At 39.5% G+C, this 23,442-nt stretch overlaps 1 protein-coding gene across 4 annotated transcripts in view; it reads right to left on the bottom strand.

Annotated features, from left to right (window-relative positions):
- Positions 1-23,442, bottom strand: part of LOC149162106 (protein DETOXIFICATION 44, chloroplastic-like) — a 559,183-nt gene that overhangs the window by 383,882 nt on the left and 151,859 nt on the right. For all 4 annotated transcript variants that reach the window (XM_089437140.1, XM_089437141.1, XM_089437139.1 and 1 more), the window contains exon 5: positions 15,710-15,845. In XM_089437140.1, the coding sequence (XP_089293266.1) occupies positions 15,710-15,845 (136 nt within the window). The remainder of the gene's footprint in view (positions 1-15,709; positions 15,846-23,442) is intronic.

Here is a 23,442-nt window from a genome sequence, read left to right as displayed (position 1 = left end):
CCAATTATATCTATATATATAAATATGTAAATGTATGTAAATTTTTATTTTGAAATAGATTAAATTAAATTGAATTAATTAATTGATTAATTAATTAATTATAATTTTTTTTTTTTTTTTTTTTGAACGGGTAACACTAGCTCTTTTGTCAAAGATATATATATATATATATATATATATATATATATATATTAATCAATTAATTAATTCAATTTAATTTAATCTATTTCAAAATAAAAATTTACATATTTATATATATGGATATAATTGGAATTAAATTAAATTAAAAATTAAAACATATTAGATCATAATTAAAATAAATTATAAATTAAAATAAGATTATAATTAAAACGAATTAAATCTGCTACTCCATGTTGAAAAAATTATAATAATAATAATAATAATAAATTATAATTAAAATAAAATTATAATTAAAATAAATTAATAATTAAAATAAAATTATAATTAAAATAAATTATAATTAATTAATTAATCAATTAATTAATTCAATTTAATTTAATCTATTTCAAAATAAAAATTTACATACATTTACATATTTGTATATATAGATATAATTGGAATTAAATTAAATTAAATTAAAAATTAAAACATATTAGATTATAATTAAAATAAATTATAAATTAAAATAAGATTATAATTAAAACAAATCAAATTTAATTTGCTAGTCCATCTTAAAAAAATTAATAATAATAATAATAAATAATAATAATAATAAAATTATAATTAAAATAAAATTAATAATTAAAATAAATTTAAAAAATAATAATAATTAAAATAAAATCATAATTAAAATAAATTAATAATTAAAATAAAATTAATAATTAAAATAAATTATAATTAAAACAAATTATAACTAAAATATGATTATAATTAAAATAAAATTATAATTAAAATAAAATTAATAATTAAAATAAAATTTTAATTAAAATAAATTATCGTTAAAATAAATTAAATTGAAATAAAAATTATAATTAAAATAAATTAAAAATTAAAATAAATTAAAATTAAAATAAAATTATAATTAAAATAAATTAATAATTATAATTATAATTAAAATAAATTATAGTTAAAATAAATTAAATTGAAATATAATTATAATTAAAATATATTAAAAATTAAAATAAATTAAATCTTCTAGTCCATTAAAAAAAATAAAAATAAAAATAAATAAATATATTAAATTAAATAAAAATACATTATATGATGATTTTATTTAAAAAAAAATAAAAAAATAAATATTATTATTATTGAATTATATTAAATTAAATAAAAATATATCAAAATTAAATTATATTAAAACCAAATAAATATAAACTGTATTAAATCATAATAAAAAAAAAATTATTTCAATCAAAATTAAATAAATTAAGTTAAATTAAATTAAATTATTAGAAAATTACATTAAATCCAAATTAAATTAAATTAAAACAAAGATCATAATAAAATTTAAATATAAATTTAAACTAAAATTAAATTAATTATAAATGAATTAAAAAACCTCACCTTCATAAAAACTTGTCGGCTCCTTAAACTACCCTCCTTAACCTTTATTTATTTATCTTCATCTGTCTCTGACTTCTTCACAAATCTAAATCCTGATGATGAACCACAGAGGATGGTTCGAAACGTCGATGCATAAAATGACAAAATGTGATGGATCCGGAAGATATAACAACAAAGAAGGTGTATGTCCGGGATGTGTCGAAGGAAAGCTCAAAAGGGGACCGTTCCCCTCAAGCCAAAGCAAGACCTTCGATGTATTACAGTTGGTTCACTTAGGCATATCTGAGGCTGGCATTAAGAGGGAGACTACTACACCACATACTCTTGAGCAGAATGGTGTGGCAGGAAGGAAGAACCACACGATGATGGAAGTTGTCCGGGCCATGCTACATGATCAAAGACTTCCAAAGTTTCTATGGGCTGAAACTACAATCACCGTCGTATATGTACAAAATTGATGCCCTCATCAAGCATTGGGTTCCTAGACTCCTGAAGAAAAATTCACCGGTAAGAAACCTGATGTTTCTCATTTTAAAATTTTTGGAAGCCCTGTATACTTTCATGTGCCGAAAGAGAAAAGAAATAAATTGGGAGCATCTGGAAAGAAGGGAATTTTCGTGGGCTATGGTAAAAATACTAAAGGCTATAGAATCTATGTAGCCGGTCAAAGGGAAGTCATAATTAGTCATGATGTCACCTTTGACGAAGATATGGCTCTCAACAAGGTGATCAATTTGCTGACTTTGAGTAGCTCTCAAGAAGCCGACACCAGGGAACCGAAAGAAAAGGATGATGAATCAATGCCTAATGTAGAAGAACCCATGGATCCGATTGATCCTCATCCACATGAGCCTTCCTCTTCTAGGAAGAGGCGTTCATGGCTTAGGGGGATACTTGATGATCCTGAAGGACATGCTGCACCCTGAGGAACCTTCCATCAAAGTAAGAAACTTAATAGGTATCAAGGATACCTGACCATCATGAGCACGATCATACAAAATGAGCCTTCGTCATTCTCAGATGCCAAGTATGGAAGGATGCTATGACCGAAGAATATGAGTCTATCATAAAGAATGATGTTTGGGAAGTAGTTCCCAGACCCCAGGACAAGACTGTCGTTACTTCCAAATGGCTTTACAAGATAAAGCATGCAGCAGATGGAAGCACGGAAAAGTATAAGGCTCGTTTTGTTGCTCGAGGTTTCTCCCAAAAGGAAGGTATAGACTATGATGAGATATTTGCACCTGTTGCCAGATATACGACCATCCGCTCGATCATAGCCCTTGCCGCTTCACAAGGATGGAACCTACATCAGATGGATGTCAAAACTGCGTTCTTGCATGGCTCGATCAAAGAAGAGGTCTATGTGGAGCAACCTGAAGGATTTGAGATTTATGATTGAAAATCTCATGTATGCAGGTTGAAGAAGGCTCTCTATGGGCTGAAGCAAGCACCCCTAGCATGGTATGAGAGGATCGATAGCTACTAGGAGTGAAGCTGATCCTAACCTTTACTTTAAAGTTGAAGATGACAAGCCTCTCATACTGGTGTTGTATGTGGATGACCTATTTCTAACAGGTGCAAACCCTCTCATTCACAAATGTTAGAGGGAGATGGCTTTTGAATTTGAAATGAAGGACCAAGGACTTGAAGTGTGGCAGAAGCCAAGGGAAATTTTCCTATCTCAAGGAAAATATGTGGTAAATATATTGGAAAGATTCAGTATGATGGACTGCAAGCCTGTGACTACCTCGAGGATCTTAACTTTTAGAAGTTATATGGTAGTGATGTCGGACCAGACTTGGGAAATGCCTCTGAGTTTCAAAAACTCCTTTGCATTGATGTTCTTGGTGAACCTCCATCTGAACATATGTTTTGCAGTTAGCATTGTGAGCTCATATTTGGTTGAGCCTCACTGGATTGATGCCAAGAATCTTCTGAGATGCCTTCAGGACACAATCTCTCATGGATTAAGATACACTGCCGGAGATGTGAGACTACTTGGATATACTGATGTTGATTGGGCAGGCAGTGTGGTGGACCGTAAGAGCACTTCCGGGTACTGTTTCACCTTGGGATCTTCTTCGATATCCTGGATGAGCAGGAAGCAGAAGTCGGTAGCTTTGAGCACCGCCGAAGCAGGATATATTGTTGCTAGCATAACCTCGTGTGAGGCAGTCTGGTTGCGAAAGCTCTTCAGTGAGCTGTTTGGATTTACATTGGATACCACTGTGATTCTCTGTAACAACCAGAGGTGGGATTCGATTATTGAGGAATCCCATATTCGTCAATTGCTCTAGCAGATAGATATCATCTGGGATATGGTAAGTTGATGAGCAAGGAAGCTCCATCACGTTAAGATGATGTACAGGTTGATACACCTTGTCAAAGCCCCGAGGAAAGATCTTATCTGTGATTTTCCAAAACGACTTGGAGTCGGCAAGAAACCTTTGTACAAGGGTCCTGCATGTTGCATACATTGAGCTCTGGGAGCTCTAAGGGCTTGCGGTTCCTACTGGAGCAACATATGACCACAGGGTGACTCACCCTCCCCTGGTGGTGCACACTGGAACAAGATGATTCGCTCTCTTGTGGGACAAGATGATTCGCTCTCTTGTGGAACAGGATGATTCGCTCTCCTATGTAGCAGGATGATTAGTTCTCCTGTGAGGCCTGGATTGATGTGTTCTCCATGGCAGCCTGGATTGATGTGTTCTCCACGGCGATTGTAGCAGGATTGATGTGTTCTCCTGTGAGGCCTGGATTGATGTGTTCTCCATGGCAATTGTAGCAGGATTGATGTGTTCTCCTGTGAGGCCTGGATTGATGTGTTCTCCATGGCAATTGTAGTAGGATTGATGTGTTCTCCTGTGAGGACAGGATTGATTAGTTCTCCTGTCGAGGCATCCTACCCATCCAGTCTGGGACTCATGGGAAGTACCTCTCATCTGATCAATGACCAGGGAAATGAAGTTAGGGACCATAGTAGTACCGATGGACGCATCGTTGTAACTACCGTACTCCCTACGCTAGGATGACCTCCATTAATCTGGGATCAATGATACTGGTCTGGGACCAGTGGTAGGAGTTGTACCATACTATGACGCTGACTTCGGGTCGGTTGAGACTGGTCTGGGATCAGTGGTACATACTCTGAGACTGACTTTGAGTCAGTGGAGGATGATATTGGTCTGGGACCATTGGAGTTGTACTCACTATGACGCTAACTTTGGGTTGGTTGAGACTGGTCTGGGACCAGTGGTACATACTCTGAGACTGACTTTGAGTCAGTATGATACATCCTCGATCATTTCTTCTTCTTCATAATTCGGACAAAAGCAGAGTAGAACAGAACAATGCAAGAGCAGAGCAGAACAGAACAAAACAGTACAGATCAGTGCAGGGCAAAACAAGACAAAGCAGAACAGGCAAAATAGAGCAGAGCAGGGCAAGGGTCAGGCTGTACAAGGCAGTGCATTTGATGGATGAATAGTAACGACCGATAGACAGATTGCAAATGAAGTTCTCCATGGTTGAGAAGGAGTGTTAAAATTGGCAACCAGGGCAAAACATCATGTGGGTCATCTTATTCATGGCTAATAATATTTTTATTAGATTCCTCTCGTCGAGAGGTGTAGGATTGATATAAAGATCATCCAATTCCGATAAGTATTCATGGAGATATGAATTTATTTTGATTATGGAATTATTATCAAGCCGACCTACAACTCATGTAGGCTCAGAAGCCCAACAGTCGCATCTATTCACCCACCAACATTGTGTATAAATATAAGAGGACTTTTCCTCATTTGGACTCACTCATCTCATCACATCTCTCTCTCTCTCTACTGCGCAGATATGAGTCTCTTCTCTACTACGCTGAAATGGGTCTCTCTCTCTCACACCTAGTTTGAAGCCGGAAACTGCTGAAACTGAAGCTGCAACTGCAGAAGCAAAGATTGACTTGCGTGGCCTAGAAGATCTCCTCATCTGAACTGCGCTGTAGGTTCATCTGAACCTCCTCTGGAAGCCGAAACTTTTGGTGGCGGAATGAAGTCAATCCGACGAACGGTTTGCAAGATATCAATTGCCCTAGTTTGAAGCCGGAAACTGCTGAAACTGAAGATGCAACTGCAGAAGCAAAGATTGACTTGCGTGGCCTAGAAGATCTCCTCATCTGAACTGCGCTGTAGGTTCATCTGAACCTCCTCTGGAAGCCAAAACTTTTGGTGGTGGAATGAAGTCAATCCGACGGTCAGTTTGTGAGATATCGTCTGCCCTAGTTTGATAATGAAGCCGCTAATGCTGATGCTACTGATCTAGGGTTTGCTACTGCTGATATGAATCAGATTTATTGTACTATTTCTCTCTGCTGAATTATTGAAGATAAAAGAAGATTTGATCAAAGGGTTTCCCCACACATTGTGGGGTTTGTCCCTGGCTAGCCGCCACATCTTGCGTCTCTTGTCTTGGCTTGTTTTCTGTCGATCGTTTAATGTTCTATCTGCACTTTACTTTATGTACATGTGATTGCTAATCGGTGGAATATAATAAGAAAAAGAAGTAAACTGTTATAAGCATAGAACATACCATAACTTAACACCAATGCCGGAATGGATTTTGTCACTGGGATTTTAGGGGAGTCCTAGTGTTCTTCATTGAGTCTATGTAAAAGTGATTTGGGAATAATCCTAACTATTTGATTAGGTTATTTTATTACAAATTGCTTGATCTGCTAGATTATATTTGTGTCACAGAACTGGGTAGTCTGTGAGGATGGGTTTTTCCCCTTGAGATGTAAAAAATCATGATGTAAAGTGTCTTGAGGGTTGGAAAAATAATTTATCCCCTCATAGGTTAATTAATTAAATTTTCTGGTCAAAATTAATTAAAATCCTATGTCAGAAATTTAATTAATTATAGGTCCTAGGTAAATTTAAATTTTCCGAAGGCAAAATTCGTGGGTCTTTAAAATTCAAATTTTAAAAGGTCTAGGGACTAAGGTAAATTGATTATTTTGCTAAATTTTAGGCCTTTGATCCCTGGGTTAAGTCAAAGTCAAAATTTTGAGGAAATTAATTTTTAAATTAATTAAAATGCATTTAATTCAAAAATTCGAAATTTCCTCAATAATTAATATTTCTACGGATGAGATTAAAAGAAATTTTGATCCTCATCAACGGTCGAGATTACTTTGACAAGGATCACTCAAACTAGCCGTTGGAAGATTTATCTTTAAATAAGAGGTCAGTTGTCAGTTGAGATCATCCGATCTTTGGATCGTGTACTAAGCTCTCAAGCTCTCTTGTATACTTTTTTGAATTAATGCAAAAGTCTTTGGGGTTTCAACATGTTGTAGTGTTCCTCTTCATGAATTTATGGTAACATTGTTTTAATTTCTGCTTAATATTATGTGAAAACTATCAATCAATAGCTCTCTTAGAATAATCTGAATACAAGTATCTTATTCAGTTTGTTGGATCTAGGGTAACATTTTTAATTTTGATTGAAGTAGCAGATATCTCTATTTCTTCATAATTTTATTGTTGTTCTATTTCTCTACTTGATTTGATGGTTGATCTAGTGTTTGCAGAAGATCTCTCAGGTTCTCATTGAGCGTTTGGGGATAGTTCTCAGTTGGACCAGCCAACTCTCAACACATATTTTCTGAAGAGCCTACTTCATATAAGCCTTAGGATTTATCTAACGATAATCTTTTTTTTGCAGGGTGCTTTTGGGCTAGTACCTCTCTAAAATTTCAAAATCTTCTAAATATTTTGTGGAAATTTTGATAGATCTGGCTATTAAAAACCTTAGATTATCAGATATGGGAGTGGAGTTGGACTCATACTCCTCAGATCTGATAGATCTGTAAATTATTTGTATAGATCTGTTACTTACTTGTGTAGATCTAAAATTTTGTAACATAATTTTGAATTTTAACACTTGGTTTTTTGGGATTTTCTCTATTTTTGTACATATTGGATATTGGGTTTTTCTCTTTTCACTTGTGCAGAAATAGATCTGAGAAATCAACCAAGTAAATCTTCAGATCAGAGCTAGATCTAGACCCTGGAAGGCAAGATCTGAGCTCAAAGATTGTTTGCAAGAATAGATCTGAGAAATCAGCGAAGTAAATCTTCAGATCTAAGCTAGATCTAAACCCTGGAGGGCAAGATCTAGGTTCAAAGATTGTTTGCAAGAATAGATTTGAGAAATCAACCAAGTAAATCTTCAGATCTGGGGGTTTTGAGACGGATCTAGGCCCTGGAGGGCAATATCTTGTCCCAAATATTTTTGCAGGGCCAACCATTAAAGATTTTGCAATAAATTTGAAGATCTGAAGCAAAATAATTTTTTCAGAACAAGGGTTTCAAGTTTTGGAGCTCCTAAGCCCGGATCTGCCTTATCCTAGCCCAACGCTAGTTCTATTAGGTCTAGTGTTAGCTCTCACTGGCCCTAGATTCCCTTGCTCCATTTCTGTTTTGAATATTTGATTTTCTAAAGCTAATGAGTGGTGGGTTTTTGCAAAAAATTTGGCAAAAATTTGTGTTTCAGATATTGAATTTTTTTGGCAACTTGGGCAAGTGATCTTCAAGGCCTAGGGCCTAAGGGTTTGATCTCTAAACCATCTTTTTTCTCACTGTTTGCTACAACAGTCATATACCTTTTTAATAGTGGTGAAAAATACATCTAAGTGGTTCGAAATTAACTAAAAAATTGCTAAATACATTAATAAGTCATTTATGTTTGATGTGTATCAAAAATTTGGCCTAGATGTACATTTTGGGTCACTGTTATCTCTGAATAATTTTGTTTCTGAAGTCTGAAATATAACAGTGGAAAAATTTCATGTGGGTTAGCCTAAAATCAGTTCCTACGTTGTCTAATACATTAAGGAATTAATTTCTTGAGTTGGGCATTCATCATTAGGCTTATTTCATGTTTTAATTGTTGGCTGTAATAAGTATATCAGATCTGATATAATTCCAGAAATCACATCATAACAGACTAAAAAATTTTGATAATTCATGTGGGCAAGTTTGGAAAATTTTCGGTAAACTTTTGGCATAAAGATATCGTTGATAGCTTACTGTTTTCATTATGATATTGCTGCTGTCATAAAGTTTTTCTTACTGCTGTCCTAAAAATTAATTGCTGAAAATTAAGTATTCAATCATGGAATTGTGATAAAAATGCATATCCTTTGTTTCATAAACTGAATATTTTTTTTGAGCATCTGTTGACATTGATATCGAATTGCAAAGTTGTTTTTGTTCTCTTTGAGCTAAATTGTATCAAGAAGATTTGAATACGCTAGTGTTTTAACTATAGTATCTTCAAGAGTTTATTTTCTAAGTCTTCATCTAAAAAAAGGCAAGCATTTTATTTGGGTAATTGTGGGCTTTTGCGGCATAAGTGTTTTCCCATTCTCAAGTCTAATTTCATCTCATCTTCCAGTGCATTTGCATATAAGTTAACTTTTCATAGGTAAAATTTACTTCCAAGCATAAGCTTGGTCGATAGACAGATAAATCTCCATCCGACTTTTCTTGAGAAAGCATGTTTTAATAGTACTTAAAACGGTGACCTTGCAGTCGTCAGAGCCACAGTTCTCTGTAGCGCCAGAGGCACTAGGTATGTTAGAATTTCAGGAGATGTATCATTAATCACACGTTAGTGTGCTTCTCCTGATCTTCTCTCTGCCAATTACTACGAAATTAGGTTCAACACAAAAAGGATTGAAGGGTTCACATTTAAATAGAAAGTTAACTAAAATTAACCAAGATTCTTGCATCTCACATTAGTTTTTGGATCTACATTTCATATAAAATGGTCGTTCATCTAAGCAGCAGTTGCTAATCGATTACTTGGTCTTAATTTCCCTAGCAAGATTGTTGACTCCATAAGGCACTGGTATCAATCGTTTAAAATCTAATCAAATCCTATAAGTCTTGCTAAATCTTAATCAAGTACTTGATCGCTTCACTGTGTCTCCCGAGCTGGTTGGTTCCCAACTAGTTCTTATTCATTCCACTTTTCCATAGGGTCTAACCCCCCTTAGCCTGTTGTAGGAAGACAGCTTAAACGGAGAGATTGGGGATCAGGGTGACAGCGCCTGATCTGAGTCGTTGTCGCGGTGCCTAGAAATTCTGTGCGACAACAAGTCTTACAATAGTTACAATACATGTGTGAAAACATGTTGGCCTATTGGCAAGCTTTTGAATTAAGCGAAAGTTCCAAGACACATCGTTACACCATACATCACTAACCCCGAGTGCGGGCATTGGAGCCACTACTTACACCTCAAAGAAAACATTACAGACTCTCTTGTCTATGTGGTGGCAGTTGAGGTGAAAAGCCCTTTGCATGTACAAATGAGGGGGTATTTATAGCCAAGGGTGAAAACTGACCCTTGTGGCTGTTCGACTACCCTCATGACTGTTTGACTTCCATGACTTTTCGACTTTACATGACTCTTTGTACAACAAGTGGGTCTCTTGGACTTCCACATTACATTACATTGATTGACAACGTAGACCATAGTGGATATGTGGGCGACATGACAGTGTTGGTACATCCGTGCTACTGTTGGAGTGCATGTCGAGCTACAGTGCTGCTGGGTGATGGATGTCTTCATGGTGTATCATAGCTTCACCTCCGCATGGCAAAGTGTACGGAGTCTTCGATGGTCTTTGGTTCGCTTGATGATGCTTAGGCATGTTGCTCCTTGCTTGTATGTTGGAAGGCTTAACAGGCTCATCTGTTCGCGAAAGGTGCATGTTCGTTCATTTTTCTGTTCGTGAGCACATCTTGCATGTTTGTTCATCCGTTCGTCCACGAACATATCTTTGCATGACCATCCGTTCGCGAGCACATCTCTTCACATGCATCGTTCATTCTTCCATTGGTGAACTTGTCCTTCTGCATGTGCTCCCTTTGTTCATCCCATTCTTCGTGTTGCCAAGTTTGTTGGTGTACCTATACCTGCATTCACTCGTGACGAGACGACATCAAATCCAAAACCTTTTAGTCTACCATGAGACATGATCATTTCGGATGCAGATGACCGAGAGAGGCAGCAAGGTTGTGAAGCAAGATGATGGCTCAAGGCACTGCTGATGAAAATTGCCCAAGAGTCACTGAGCGATGAAGATGGGCAATCCAAGTCGACAGTGATAGTCCGGGCTGCAGGAAGGCAAGGTAGGCAGGATCTGCGCAGTTTCCGGAACAAGCGGGTAGCAGTGGCTGGAAGGCCAAATTTGTGCAATTTTCAGGAGGAATAGGTTGGGCTGCAAGGAAGGTCAGCAAGGAGGGTCAACTGGCAGTTCGCTGTTGGGGTCACTGGTAGCCAAAACTGCGGAATTTCCAGAGGGAACTGGCAGCTAGCTGTTGGGTCACTCGCAGCAAAAACTACGCAATTCCTAGAGGGAACTAGAAGTCTACTGCTAGGAGCTATTGGCAGAGGGAACTGCACTGAGGCTAGGAGACCGGCCTGCTGATCATCTGTATGCAATTTCTGAGCTAAGAGACTGTTGGGTAGCAGAAGCCTGCTCATGAAAACTACGCAATTTCTTGGATGAGCAGCCAGTCAACTACTGGGATGACTGATTGGGAAAACTACACAATTTTCTGAGGGAGACAGGGACGGGCACTTGGTGTCTCTCCGGCCTGTCTGCGCAATTTCCTCAGTCAGCGGAGTAAGTAAGGTCAATGGTGTTACAATTGAAAACTAAGGCCAAACTTCATGTGGGTTATCTTATTTATGGCAGCTGATATTTTTCCTTGATTCCTCTCGTCGAGAGGTGTAGGATTGATCTAACGATCATCCCATTCCGACAAGTATTTATGGAGATATGAATTTATTTGTAATTACTTGACAAAATGTCAAGGTCAGCGAACAGCTAAATGTGTGGCACACATGTTGAATATCTTATATAAATACAAGATAGGTGGAGGCATTTGTCACCATCTCATCTCACTCATTCTTCTCTCTCTCTCCTTAGCATTGGGTTAACAAGGAGCAGCCAACATGGGAGAAGAAGGACACAACAAGGAGGCAAGGAAGACACAGTTTGGAGGACGCAAAAGCAGCAGGTCATTTCTTTGACCAGTGTTGACCAACGTGGGAAATTTAGGGCTTCAGTTTTGGTGTGGCTACCTCTCCTAGGCAGGTCGCAAATTCTGGCAAAAAAACCAAAGCATTCTGACCTACTTTGACCAGGGTTGACTGCCCTAGTTTGGGGCAGCAAGCTGATTATAGTTAACTATTGTTTGACTGTGTTTTTTGGGTTGTTTGAGGGTTGCTTCTTCTTGCTATTGGAGGACTAGATGACCGGGAAATTGACCAAACATATTGAAGGTCAATTTCACCTTGTTTGACTAGATTTGACTTTTCTGGTTAGGGTTTACTGCCGCTGTCATAAAATTACAGAATTCTGAATTTGTACTATTTCTCTCTACTGAACTATTGAAGATTAAAGAAGAATTGATCAAATGGTTTCCTCGCATTGGGGTTTGTCCCTGGCTAGCCACCACACCTTGTGTCTCTTGTCTTGGCTTGTTTTCTGCCGATCTATTAATGTTATATCAGCATTTTACTTTATGTTTATGTGATTGCTAAATAGTGGCTAATAAGAAGAATTGAAGTAAATTGCTCTAAGCATAGAACATACCATAAATTAACAAGTGGCCTCTGTGCAATTTTTGAGGGGAGTCAGTCCTCGGGTGACTGTCACGTCCAACTGTCCGGGTGGTCAGTATGAAAGTGGATTGAATTGCTTGTGGGTAGCCTAGCTTGAAAAGACTTGCTTGATGCTTCTGCACTGTTCTAGTTGACAGTCGATGGCGGGGTGATGGTCCAGCTATCAGAGGGGACTCTGGTCGTCAGAACTTCAGCAAAAATGACTAAGTGTGTAAACGACCGAAAGATGAATAGGTGATCATGCAAACACACACTCTCATGACTCGACGACGAAACAACTCAAACCATCTAGACACACATGTTCAACACGACTGACCAACAGTGCAAGTGACAAGAGCAACACTCGCGATTGACCATTCATTGATCGAGACAATGCTTGCGCGATAGTGAATGTGACTCCGTGTGTGAGTGCGACAGATGCTTTCATAGCGAATACAACAAGCACATACGAAGCGAAAACTTTGAGCATAACCAGAACATGGTCGCAATCATGACTTAGACACCAGCATGCAGAAACTTGAACGAAATGAACAAGAAAGGCGAATGCAAGGACTCACACGAGCTCACGAAGTAAACCTGAATGTGCAGTCATCAGGTGAAACTCTCAAGGGAGGCTTTGAAATTGGGTGCGGGCCAAAATTTTGGAGGGTGGTTGTAGCCGCTACAACAGAAGTTGAGCTAGAGAGGCAAGCTATTTGAGAAAATATGTCCTCCACTTCGGAAGACAAATTTGTAGCCTCTTAAATGCCAAATCTCTCTGCGGCCATACTGGAGAAATTTGAGAAATATACTAAAGATATTCTGAGTATATTTTCGTGTGCTTTTCTCTTCCACCCAACATCGATTTGCTGCTACAAAACTTGAAACCAACTGCGCCCAAATTTGCTCAACGGACTGAAAAATTTGCTCATTAGAACCCTCTATCTGGCAAATCCACTACCTGTAAACTCTGCTTCTGAGTTTAATCGAATTTTCCTCCCACCCGTATCTGGAAATCGAACCCTTTGCCTCTGCAAATTCACACCTCTTGGTGGCCTACGCATATCTGAGAAATTCGTGCTCAAAATTCCCTTTGAACTTGCACAATTTCTCCTTCTCGCTATTGACCCTCTAATCTGATCAAAATTGCTTTGATACCATGTGAAATTTCCTTGAACTGCAGTAACTGGAATTTACTCTTCTAACTAGTTAGCAATTTATTAATTTCTTGATAAATATCAAATAAATCGCAATGTAATTCTTCACAAATAAATTCTACGGAAGCTAAATAAAATGTTGGAATTGAGAAAATAGATACACACAATAAAATTGACACAATAATTTTTGGACAATAGTCCCTGGAAAAACCTAGAAGGGAAAACTGGTGCAGCAGATGAGGGTTTATTTTTATTATTATGCAATAGCAAAATCTGAGTACAAAAATCTGGATGCCCAACTGGAAATCCTTCGGAGATAATCTAGCTACAATATTTGAGTGAAAAATTCCCTTCTCCACAAGCAATTCGGCCTCTTCCTATCCACTCGAACTAGAACCCAAAACACCCCTATGCAGGCTCTACGCAATGCTTGCACAACCTCTAACTCACACTGCTAGGATCTGCGTTTGCTAGCTCCAATCTAACTCTCTCTCCCACTGGAATGAATTCGCTTTGCCTCCTGATAATTTTCCCGACCTATAGCACCTGAATCCAAACCTTGTCCGGCTAAATCAAACTCCCTCAATGAAGGCTTGCGTAGATTCTCTGTAGAAATATGCGGCCTCCCTTTCTTGCACTGGACACTGATTGGAAATGCTTTGGAATCCTCATGCTACTCTCTCAATCATTGTTTCTCTGGCTCGAGCTCACTTCCTTGCTGAATCATTGCACTGGATAGCTCGATCTGCCGAGGATACTCGCTCTTCCTTTTGCTTGATGTATCTCTCCTCATCCCTATCGATCTGCTCTTATATTCTCTTGTTAGATCACCAACGGCCAAGATTAAATCGTTATCAACTGCTAAGATCATCTTAAACTCGATCCAAGTGAGTCTCTAGAGCTTTCTTGGTCTTTCTCAATTAATTGTTGTTAATTAATCAATTTTCCTAAGTTAGACTAAGGCATTTTTTTTTAATTATTGATCAATTAACTTAATAGCGTCGTCTTTAGGTGTTTTCTCCCAAAAATTTTTATGGGTTTTGGAGATCTTTTTTTATTGAGCCTCTCTGACACAAATCAAGACTAGAACACCTGTCCAATGCTACAAAAACTATCAGTTTCTAAGACCTGCTCCATGACCAGCTTGACCATCTTGTAAGGGTTTTTTGTGACCAGATTGAGACAAGGGTTTGTATGCAATTACTTTTTCTGCTGAACAAAAAATTCCAGGAAAGACAAAGATAAATTCTACATAGAATGAAGCATAATTAATGACCTAACTAAAGAAAAGAAAGAGTTTAAGATTTAGATATATACACAGAGAAACAGAAAAGGCTGGAGGAAAATAGAATGCCTTTCCTTAACTACTGTAAATGTAGATATAACATTTCCCCAACTTCTTTGAATAAATGCACAAAATGTGGAGCATTAATAATCAGCCAGTAACAAATCTAATCTTACCTGAGCCATTTATCTAAAATTGTGGCATTTGATAGATTACAACATATGATGAAAAAAAGGTGGTGACACAAAATGGCCTCAACCTCGACCTGGTTAATTATACACTCTCTCAGTATCAGATCCACATCTTACTTTTCTAGTCGCATGAAGCTCTCAATTCAATCTGTAATTCAAAGTTTAATTAATTATAAATGGGCAGTAAGGAATACATGAGTGTTTACATGTACACGGACTGGTTTTCAGTGTAGTGCTCTGGTTTCATACTGTTATTTACTGTGGGATTCTCCAGGGGATGAAATGGTTGGTTCTTGAAAAATTCAAGATCAAAAACAGAATAACAATTGGTTGCAAATATCTACCAAGATTGTCAATGAATGTGGGGTCATGCCCTGGTTCTCCAACCCATTGACCTCTCCAACACCATGAAGAAAGAAAATTTACAAAGGATTCGATTTGAATAATATACCCCAATATTAAAAAGGATTAAGAGATTTGAGTTCATGACTAAGGATAAGATAATTCAAATGATCAGAAAAATGCAAACGGGCAGCCCCAATATTGATTCTTGTTCAAAGGGTAATACATTGTTGAATCAATTCCCAAAATTGCAATTATGCTTCTTATCCAACTTTAGCAACTGCTGTAGAACAAGCAGTCTAGGTTGATAGTGTAAAGTATATAGCCTTAGTACAAATGTTAGTTGTGTAAGTTCAATCGAAGGATTTATTTCATATTACATAAGTTGCACTAAGTGTAAATGGGTTGATTATTGCATATTTTGCATACACAAATACTAATATGTGAATATAAAGACATGATGAGTTGTTCCCTCAAAAACAGCACCTGTATCTATCGTTCACTAAGAAAATCTTAGATTACTTGCCTGTTGCATACAATGGTGTCTGAGTGTCCTTGAACCCACGGAAGACACCTTGCACTGCAAGAGAAACCACAACAGCTGGAGCACCGAGGGATCTTAAAGAAAGGTATTGCTCTGCTGGAAGATGCATTGGTGAACCCTATTAAAACCACAGATCATCAAAGGGGTGCAACTCTCAATGTTTTTCTTACTGATTTCTATCATAGTAGAATAAAATAAGTAAATATAAAATACTGATAGAAAAAAATCAAGTTCCAAAATGCTCTGAAATCAAAGACCAAACCAAGAAATTCTGCTAGAACCTTTTAATCAAGAAAGCCTGTTAGAAACACAACTAATTTCATAAAGGCATATGTTGTGTGTGCACTGTGGCTGGTAGGGTACAAGCAGTACTTTTTGGCACCATCCTTGGTGTGACAAGATTATCCCACAATAGGGTGAATTGAATTAAAGGGAATTGACAAACAAAATACAATTTCACAGTATTTACAGCAACTGATGTTTGGCCATGTTTATGAAGTGAGAAGATAGTTCTGATTATGGCTTTGATTCTCAAAAGCTGGTGTATACAAAAGAATTGTTAAGTCCCTGTTACAACACAATCTAACACACCCACATGATGTATGAGATGAACAAGGTTCATTTACTGAGGAAATATCCACTACAAGAAGTATAGGCAACTGAAACCCATATAGGACCAGATTATTAATTGAATAGGATAGAATGGATGACTCTTACAATGACCTATGTGATGGTATGTACGCATGGGTGGGTCACAAAGTTGATGGGACAAGTCCTTTCATTAGCTCATGTGACACTATATTAATAATTATTTATCATCATCCATTGAAATTGTAACTAGGTTCGGTCTTCATAATTATGAATCAAAAAGAATTTATTTGAGTCAAAAGAAAACTATTTTATCATGTCCCATTTGGACATTCAAAAGAAATAAAATTTAGTTTCTAAAAGTATATTTTTTGTCTCCAAGTTGACCAAGTCGGCCCTGTTACCCACCATTTTGTGGCTGATATCCCTAGGAGAAAAAAATTCTCCATGATGGTCCTCAGTCAGCAGCCTCCCGCAGCCACCAACTAGCTCAATGTGCCATTTCTCCACCACCTGAGCCAACCATGTGTGATCAAGGGCTCAAAATTAGGCTCAAAACTCAAAGTGTTAGAATCTCTATAAACTTAGCTTCAGATCAAAGAGCTCGTCATCCTAATTCCAACGGTGCAAATGACACTCAAATCCGAGCTCGTATGAAGAAGTTGGATAGATGGCAGGAAAAGATGATGTGGTAGGGCTCTTCAGTGAATGGAAAAGCGCCAAGTGGTAGGCCTCCATTGGCCTTGGCATTTCGCAAATCGCATGTCACAGGTGGGTCGGCGTTAAAAATCTGCCCCAAAACAAGCCAGGGTGCAATGTGATAATCACAATCGCACATCGTAACAGAGTAGGTGGAAAGGCATTAAAGAATCGTCCCCAACAGTTGTGATGTGATGATCGTCCCCCAAGTAGGAAAGGATTGCAATGCGATAATCGCAATTGCAGATTGCAATTGCACACCACAGGAAAAAGAGTCCCGCATATATGAGACCGACGGTACTCCGCCAATTGCGAGTTGCCAAAGGATCCTCGATGCAATAAGTTTATGAGTTCCGGTTAATAGTTCAATCGGGTCCACCATATCGCAATTGCACATCGCCCCACAGCATTCACAACCATAAGCCTGCCGGTTCTCGCCAATTGCGATTTGTGATGGGACAGTCGGTGCCAACAGATTATGGACCACTATGCAGCGAAATTTTCGCTCAATTAGAGCTTTTTGGAGCTAATTTGTAGGATCATGCCAGATTTGGAGCAATTTGTGGAGCGAATAGTGGGAAAACTAGGAGAAGTCATAACTTCTTCAGTTTTCCACCAAATTGGATGAAAAAAAAGGCTAGATAGCCATTTTTGGATATTTTGGACTCATTGGAGCAAGTTTCAGAAGCATTTGAGCATTGTAAACACATCTTTTTACACTTTTGAGCATAACAGAGAGGTCCAAGCTGGACCTAGGAGACGTAGCTTAGGAGGGTGAACTGCTTTATCATGTTCTTGTTGTAATGTGTTTTTGATGATGTTCTGTACATGTTTTTACTCTCTTATTTGTGTTAAATTTCTCATAAAATTAACATAAAAAAATCATCATTTCACTTCCAAAAATTCATGAATCCTTAAGCACAATGAAAGCATTTTGTTTCTAATCTGAGGAGGATCTTAGCACAACAATCTAATAATCTAAATCAGATCATTTTGGTATTAAAAGACTAGGTTTGCTTTGTGAAAAAAATATTTAATTGTTTGCAAGTTTATGTCATGCTTACAAGGTTAAAACTCAAGAGGAAAAGGGAAGCTAGTTGGAAGCCCTGAAGTTGGGTCAAGGGGAAGGAGAGCAAGGTTGCCACAATCTCCAACACCAGTTTAGCCTCAAGTTGCAGTTGAGACTCCAGAGATCATGTCTCATGAAGGTGAACCTACAAACATAACAGAAGATGAGAAGACCTTCAAAAAGGCTTTCTTTGACATGAAAGAGATGGTGAAGGTCCTCTATGAAGAGAGGAATACCAAGTTGCAAGGGGAAAGTTCCAAACCTCCCAAAGGAGAAAGCTCTTCAAGAGGAGGTAATGGAAATGGAGACAAACCTCCACCCTCTCCACCATCTTCATAATCTTCTTCACAATCATCTTCACCCTCTTCCACTAACACAACCCTTACGCATACTCATCATCATACTTTAAAAAGAACTGGTAAATCGCCTTTTCTAAAACTTGATGTTAAATTTGAGTTGCCCATGTATAATGATGAAGTGAATGCAAAGAAGCTTGATAATTGGATTCGTCAGTTGGAGGTCTATTGCAGGATTCAAAACCTTCCAGAGGATGACATAAAGATTCAGTTAGCTTCCTTGAGAATGGAGGGTGCAGCACTTGTATGGTGGGAATCAAAGACCCAGGAGGAGATTAAAAAACAAAGTAAGATCTCAATTTCTTGGAATGATTTCATTGCAAAAATCAAAAGATAATTATACCCTCTAGCTTATATGCAGAAAGCCATCATGAATTGGCAAAACTTTAGATAGCGTAAAGGTCAAAATGTGCAAAATTACACCCAAGAATTCAAAAAAAGGTCTTTGATGTTAGGGGGAGATTTGCAATCACAGGACACATCGTTGAAGTACATAGGGGTTTACATAGTTACCTTAGGCATACTATCTCAATGTTTAATCCCAATAATATAGATGATCTGTGTGTGCAAGCCACTCATCTTGAGGAAAGAGGGAAAAACACTCCAGAAGAAGGTAGTAAAAATCCATTTAAGGGTAAAGAGTGTAATATTCCTAATTAGCCATGGCTAATTGGAATATTCAATTTTGTCCAATTTTTGCCTTCTATAGTTATTTGTAAATAAAAAAGTGAGGACAACGGACATAACTCACTTTAAGAATAAAAAGTCACTTCCTAGCAGCACAACGTTGTGACTTAAAGGGGAGCCAAGGGAGCTAAAGGGGGACACAGAAATGGGGCCCACGCAGACACATGGAGGGACTGCGCAGGAGGGAAGAAACACGTGGCAAGAGGGGAATCACACAAGAGGAGGTGAGCCTAGGGATTGTGAGAGGCAGAGGTTATAAAAGAGAGAGGAGCCCCCTCATTTTTGATCATTCAGTTATGTGCATTTTGAGTTAGTCATTTCAACTTCTGAGCACGCTGGCTGTTTAGCTAGTCTACAACACTATTTAGTGCATTGAGTGTCTCTGTTCGAAGATCTCACCCTTAGCCCCGGGGGACTTCGAGTGCCTGCTCAGGCAAGGTATTTCCTTTGGCATTTCAACAGTAGTTTTATAAGCATTCCAGCAACAATTTCAGCAACGTTTTGGAGGACTGCGTAGCATTGGGAGAGGGACGCAGTTCTTGCTAGCAATAGTGTTGGATTGGGGTTTGGCGGGAGGATTTATGCTAGGTGATTGAGTAGGGGACCAGCCCTTACATCTCGGAGGATTTTTGGCAGAGTTTCAGATAGAGTTCTGGAGGGGTTTCTTCAGCGGCAACGCAGAGCATTGAGGGACTGCGCAGATCCCCAAGGGGGTGATTTTCAAGGGTCGGCTATTCCAAGAAAGATTTCTAGGTTTTTCTGGGTTTCTTGAGTAGAGCTCGATTCCAGATTTTCAACATTTTCTAAGGAGGGGAGCAACCCCAAATCATTATTTGTTTCCTAGCAGCAGCAGCAACACAGCAATTCTCTAGTTGCATCCACGCAAAGAGGCCATTCCTTGTTATTCTGAGAGTATTTCTTTACTTGCCTTGTGCAAGTCGAGGTGCCATCTGTCTGATCACCTCTTGTACTCATTTTATTGCTCAGTTTAATAAAATGGCTTAGTATTTCTCGCTGGATTTCTTGAGTATCTTCTTATATTTCCTGTTTACACTATTATATGTTGTACCACTGTTATTTTGTCATTTTGGGTTATTATATCACTTGCACGTATTTGGTTGGAGTTTTTGCTGGGGTTTGAGAAATATTCTGGGTTAGGGATATTACAGTGGTATCAAAGCATAGATCTGGCTCAGCCTGTGGAGCTAGCAATCTATGACACTGGGGGGAAAAACCCTACATTTGTTACAGAGGTAGGAGATACAGAGACACTGGATGTAGGTTGGAGAATACCTACGGAGAGGGAGACTGTGTTCCAGTGGTGGATGCAGAACAAAAGGAGCCAGTGGTTGACGCAAAACAGAAAGAGCCGGTGGTGGACGCAGAGCAGATGGCAGACAAGGACGGGAAGAGATTTGCGGATATGTTCCTCAAATCAGTGCAAGATCTGTCAAGGCAAATTGAGGTGATGGGGCAGAGATTCACGGCAGTAGAGGCCAGACAGCGTGAGAGCCCACGAGTTTTTCAAATTGGTGAGGGATCAAGTGCATCCCATCATTTGCCAGAGCAGCGTGATATTGCGCAGCAGGTGGCCTCGCATGCCCCTACATGCTCTACCATGCCCACGTTCTTAGGAGCAGACACGGGGGTCGGAGCCGAGCAGGAGGCAATGCCCGACCATATGGGCGATTATTTTGCAGAGTACGAGGCATATGGGTAGGAGTTCAGGGATGCTCTTTCATTCAGAGACTTTTTTCAACTCCAGCGGGATAGCAGGCCTTACGATCATCATAGAGGGAACTGGCATTACCATGATGGTGACACCCACCGTGCAGCGAGTAGATTCCACTTGCCTACATTTGATGGTTCATCAAGCAGTTCGGAAAAGTCTTCAGAGGCAAAGGCCATCAAGGTGGCAACATTGCATTTGGATGGCGAGGCCCAGGATTGGTGGTTTCACGAGATGGTTACACTCGGGCACTCTGCAGTGACGACATATTCGGAGTTTACCAGGAGATTGATGGAGCGATTTGATCGAAGAGATCAAGAGCAACATTTTGTTGAGCTGATGAGGTTCAAACAGACAAGGAGCCCAGAGACCTACATTGCAGATTTCTTGAGGGTCTCCGTGATGGTGCCAGACCTCTCCACGGCACGGAGGGTCTATATGTATGTTGAGGGGTTAATAGAGCCACTTCGGGGTCTAGTCCGATCCACTAGACCAGCTACACTCCAGGACGCTATCAGCAGGACCCAGGACTTACAGGATGTCTTACCGAGGGCTCGGACACCTTACCCCCAAAGACAGCCCTTTTAGTCTAAGGGGAAGGATGTGAGGATTCCACCTCCAAAGGGGAATCCAGGATGAGTACAGATTGAGGACGATGTCAAGAGGGAGCTGAAGAAGAAGCGGTTGTGCTTCACATGTCAGGAGCCGTGGGCACCGGGACATAGATGTGCTGCTAGTAAAGCACATTTTATTGAGGTCTTCTCCGAGAGCAGTGGAGAAGAGGATGATCAGGAGGATGTGGAGGCAGGAGATAGCCATGCCATACAGGGACCTTTACCACCTCCACCACCAGCAGCAGGTGGTGCATATTTTGCACCCACCGGAGGGGCCCTTGCAGCATTACGAGGGGTTCCCAAGCATCTGACGCTACACTTACGAGGGACAGTACATGGCCAGTGTATATCAGTTTTGGTTGACAGTGGGGCAACCCACAACTTCATCGATGCACAGATGGTTGAGCGGAGAGGTATTCAGACGGAAAGCTTTGATGGGTTTTCAGTTTTGGTCTCAGGAGATCAAACCATGACGTGTGCTTGTTATGTTCCAGAGCTTTCGGTGACAATGGGCACCTACACATTGATTGGCCACTTTTTTGTGATCGATATTCTAGACACCAACATGATAATGGGTGTTCAGTGGCTTATTACTCTAGGGAAGCTCACGACGGATTGGAAGACCCTAGAGATGGAGTGGGATGATGAAAAGACAAGGAGGCATGAGAAGATACGGGGACAGCACACATATCTGCCTCAGACTGTGTCGGCTCATCGGATGGAGGCAGTCTTCCGGAAGGGAGACATAGAGTGGGCAGTGGAGCTGCGTGCATTAGAGGCAAGGACTACAGGGCAGACGGTACATCCAAAGATACAGTCCATCCTTGATCGGTATGCCATAGTGTTTGGGGAGATTCCACCAGGACAACCACCGAATCGGGGGTTTGAGCACACCATCGAGCTTGAGCAGGGCATACAAGTAGTGATCACTACCCCCTATTGGCACCCCAAGGCCTATCGGGATGAGATTGAGCAGGCTATCGGGGAGTTGCTGGCTCTTGGGCACATTCAACCGAGCATGAGTCCTTTCACTTCTTCTGTAGTGTTGGTGAAGAAGAAGGACGGTACATTGAGGATGTGCATTGACTACAAGGCCCTGAACAAGAAGACCCTAAAGAACAGGTACCCCATACCCAGGATCGATGAGTTGATGGACGAGTTGAGGGGAGCACGATTCTTCTCAAAGATTGATTTGAGATCTGGGTACCATCAGATTCACGTGAGGGAGCAGGACATTCCCAAGATCGCCTTCAGGTGTCACTATGGGCACTTTGAGTTCTTGGTGATGCCTTTTGGGCTAACCAACGCCCCCACTACATTTTAGTCCTGCATGAATCACATCTTTCGTAGTCACTTGAGGAAGTTTGTGTTGGTATTCTTTGATGACATTCTCATTTACAGTCGGACTTGGGAGGAGCATCTCCAGCACATTGAGACGGTATTGTGTATCTTACAGGAGCAACAGTTCTATGCCAAACTCTCCAAGTGCGAGTTTGGGTTGACGGAGATGTTGTATCTGGGGCACATCATAGGGGTGGATGGAGTGAGAGTCCACGAGGAGAAGATTAGGGCAATCAGAGAATGGCCGGAGCTGAGAAACGTGACAGACTTCGAGGATTCATTGGCATTTGTACTTACTACTAGAAGTTCGTCAAAGGTTTCACGCAGCTTGCTGCACCCTTGACAGATTTGACGAGGAAGGGGGCATTCAGTTGGTCGGAGACAGCGCAGCGAGCCTTTGACAGGCTCAAGGAGGTTATGAGCAGCTGCCCAGTGCTTGCGTTGCCAGATTTTATGCAGCCATTTGTTTTGGAGTGTGATGCGTCAGGAGAGGGGATCGACGCAGTGTTGATACAGGGAGGTCACCCTATAGCCTTTGAGAGCCAGAAGCTCCTTCCGCATGAGAGGTTGTACTCTATATACGACAAGGAGATGCTAGCCATCATGCATGCATTGGCTAAGTATCGGCAGTA

This window comes from Pinus tabuliformis, chromosome 5_2 (genome assembly GCF_031772625.1).
Source record: "Pinus tabuliformis cultivar Carrire ecotype Pingquan chromosome 5_2, CPIR1, whole genome shotgun sequence".
In the NCBI taxonomy this organism is placed as follows: domain Eukaryota; kingdom Viridiplantae; phylum Streptophyta; class Pinopsida; order Pinales; family Pinaceae; genus Pinus; species Pinus tabuliformis.
Note: the sequence above shows the minus strand (reverse complement) of the source record. Positions and strands in the feature narration are given on the sequence as shown.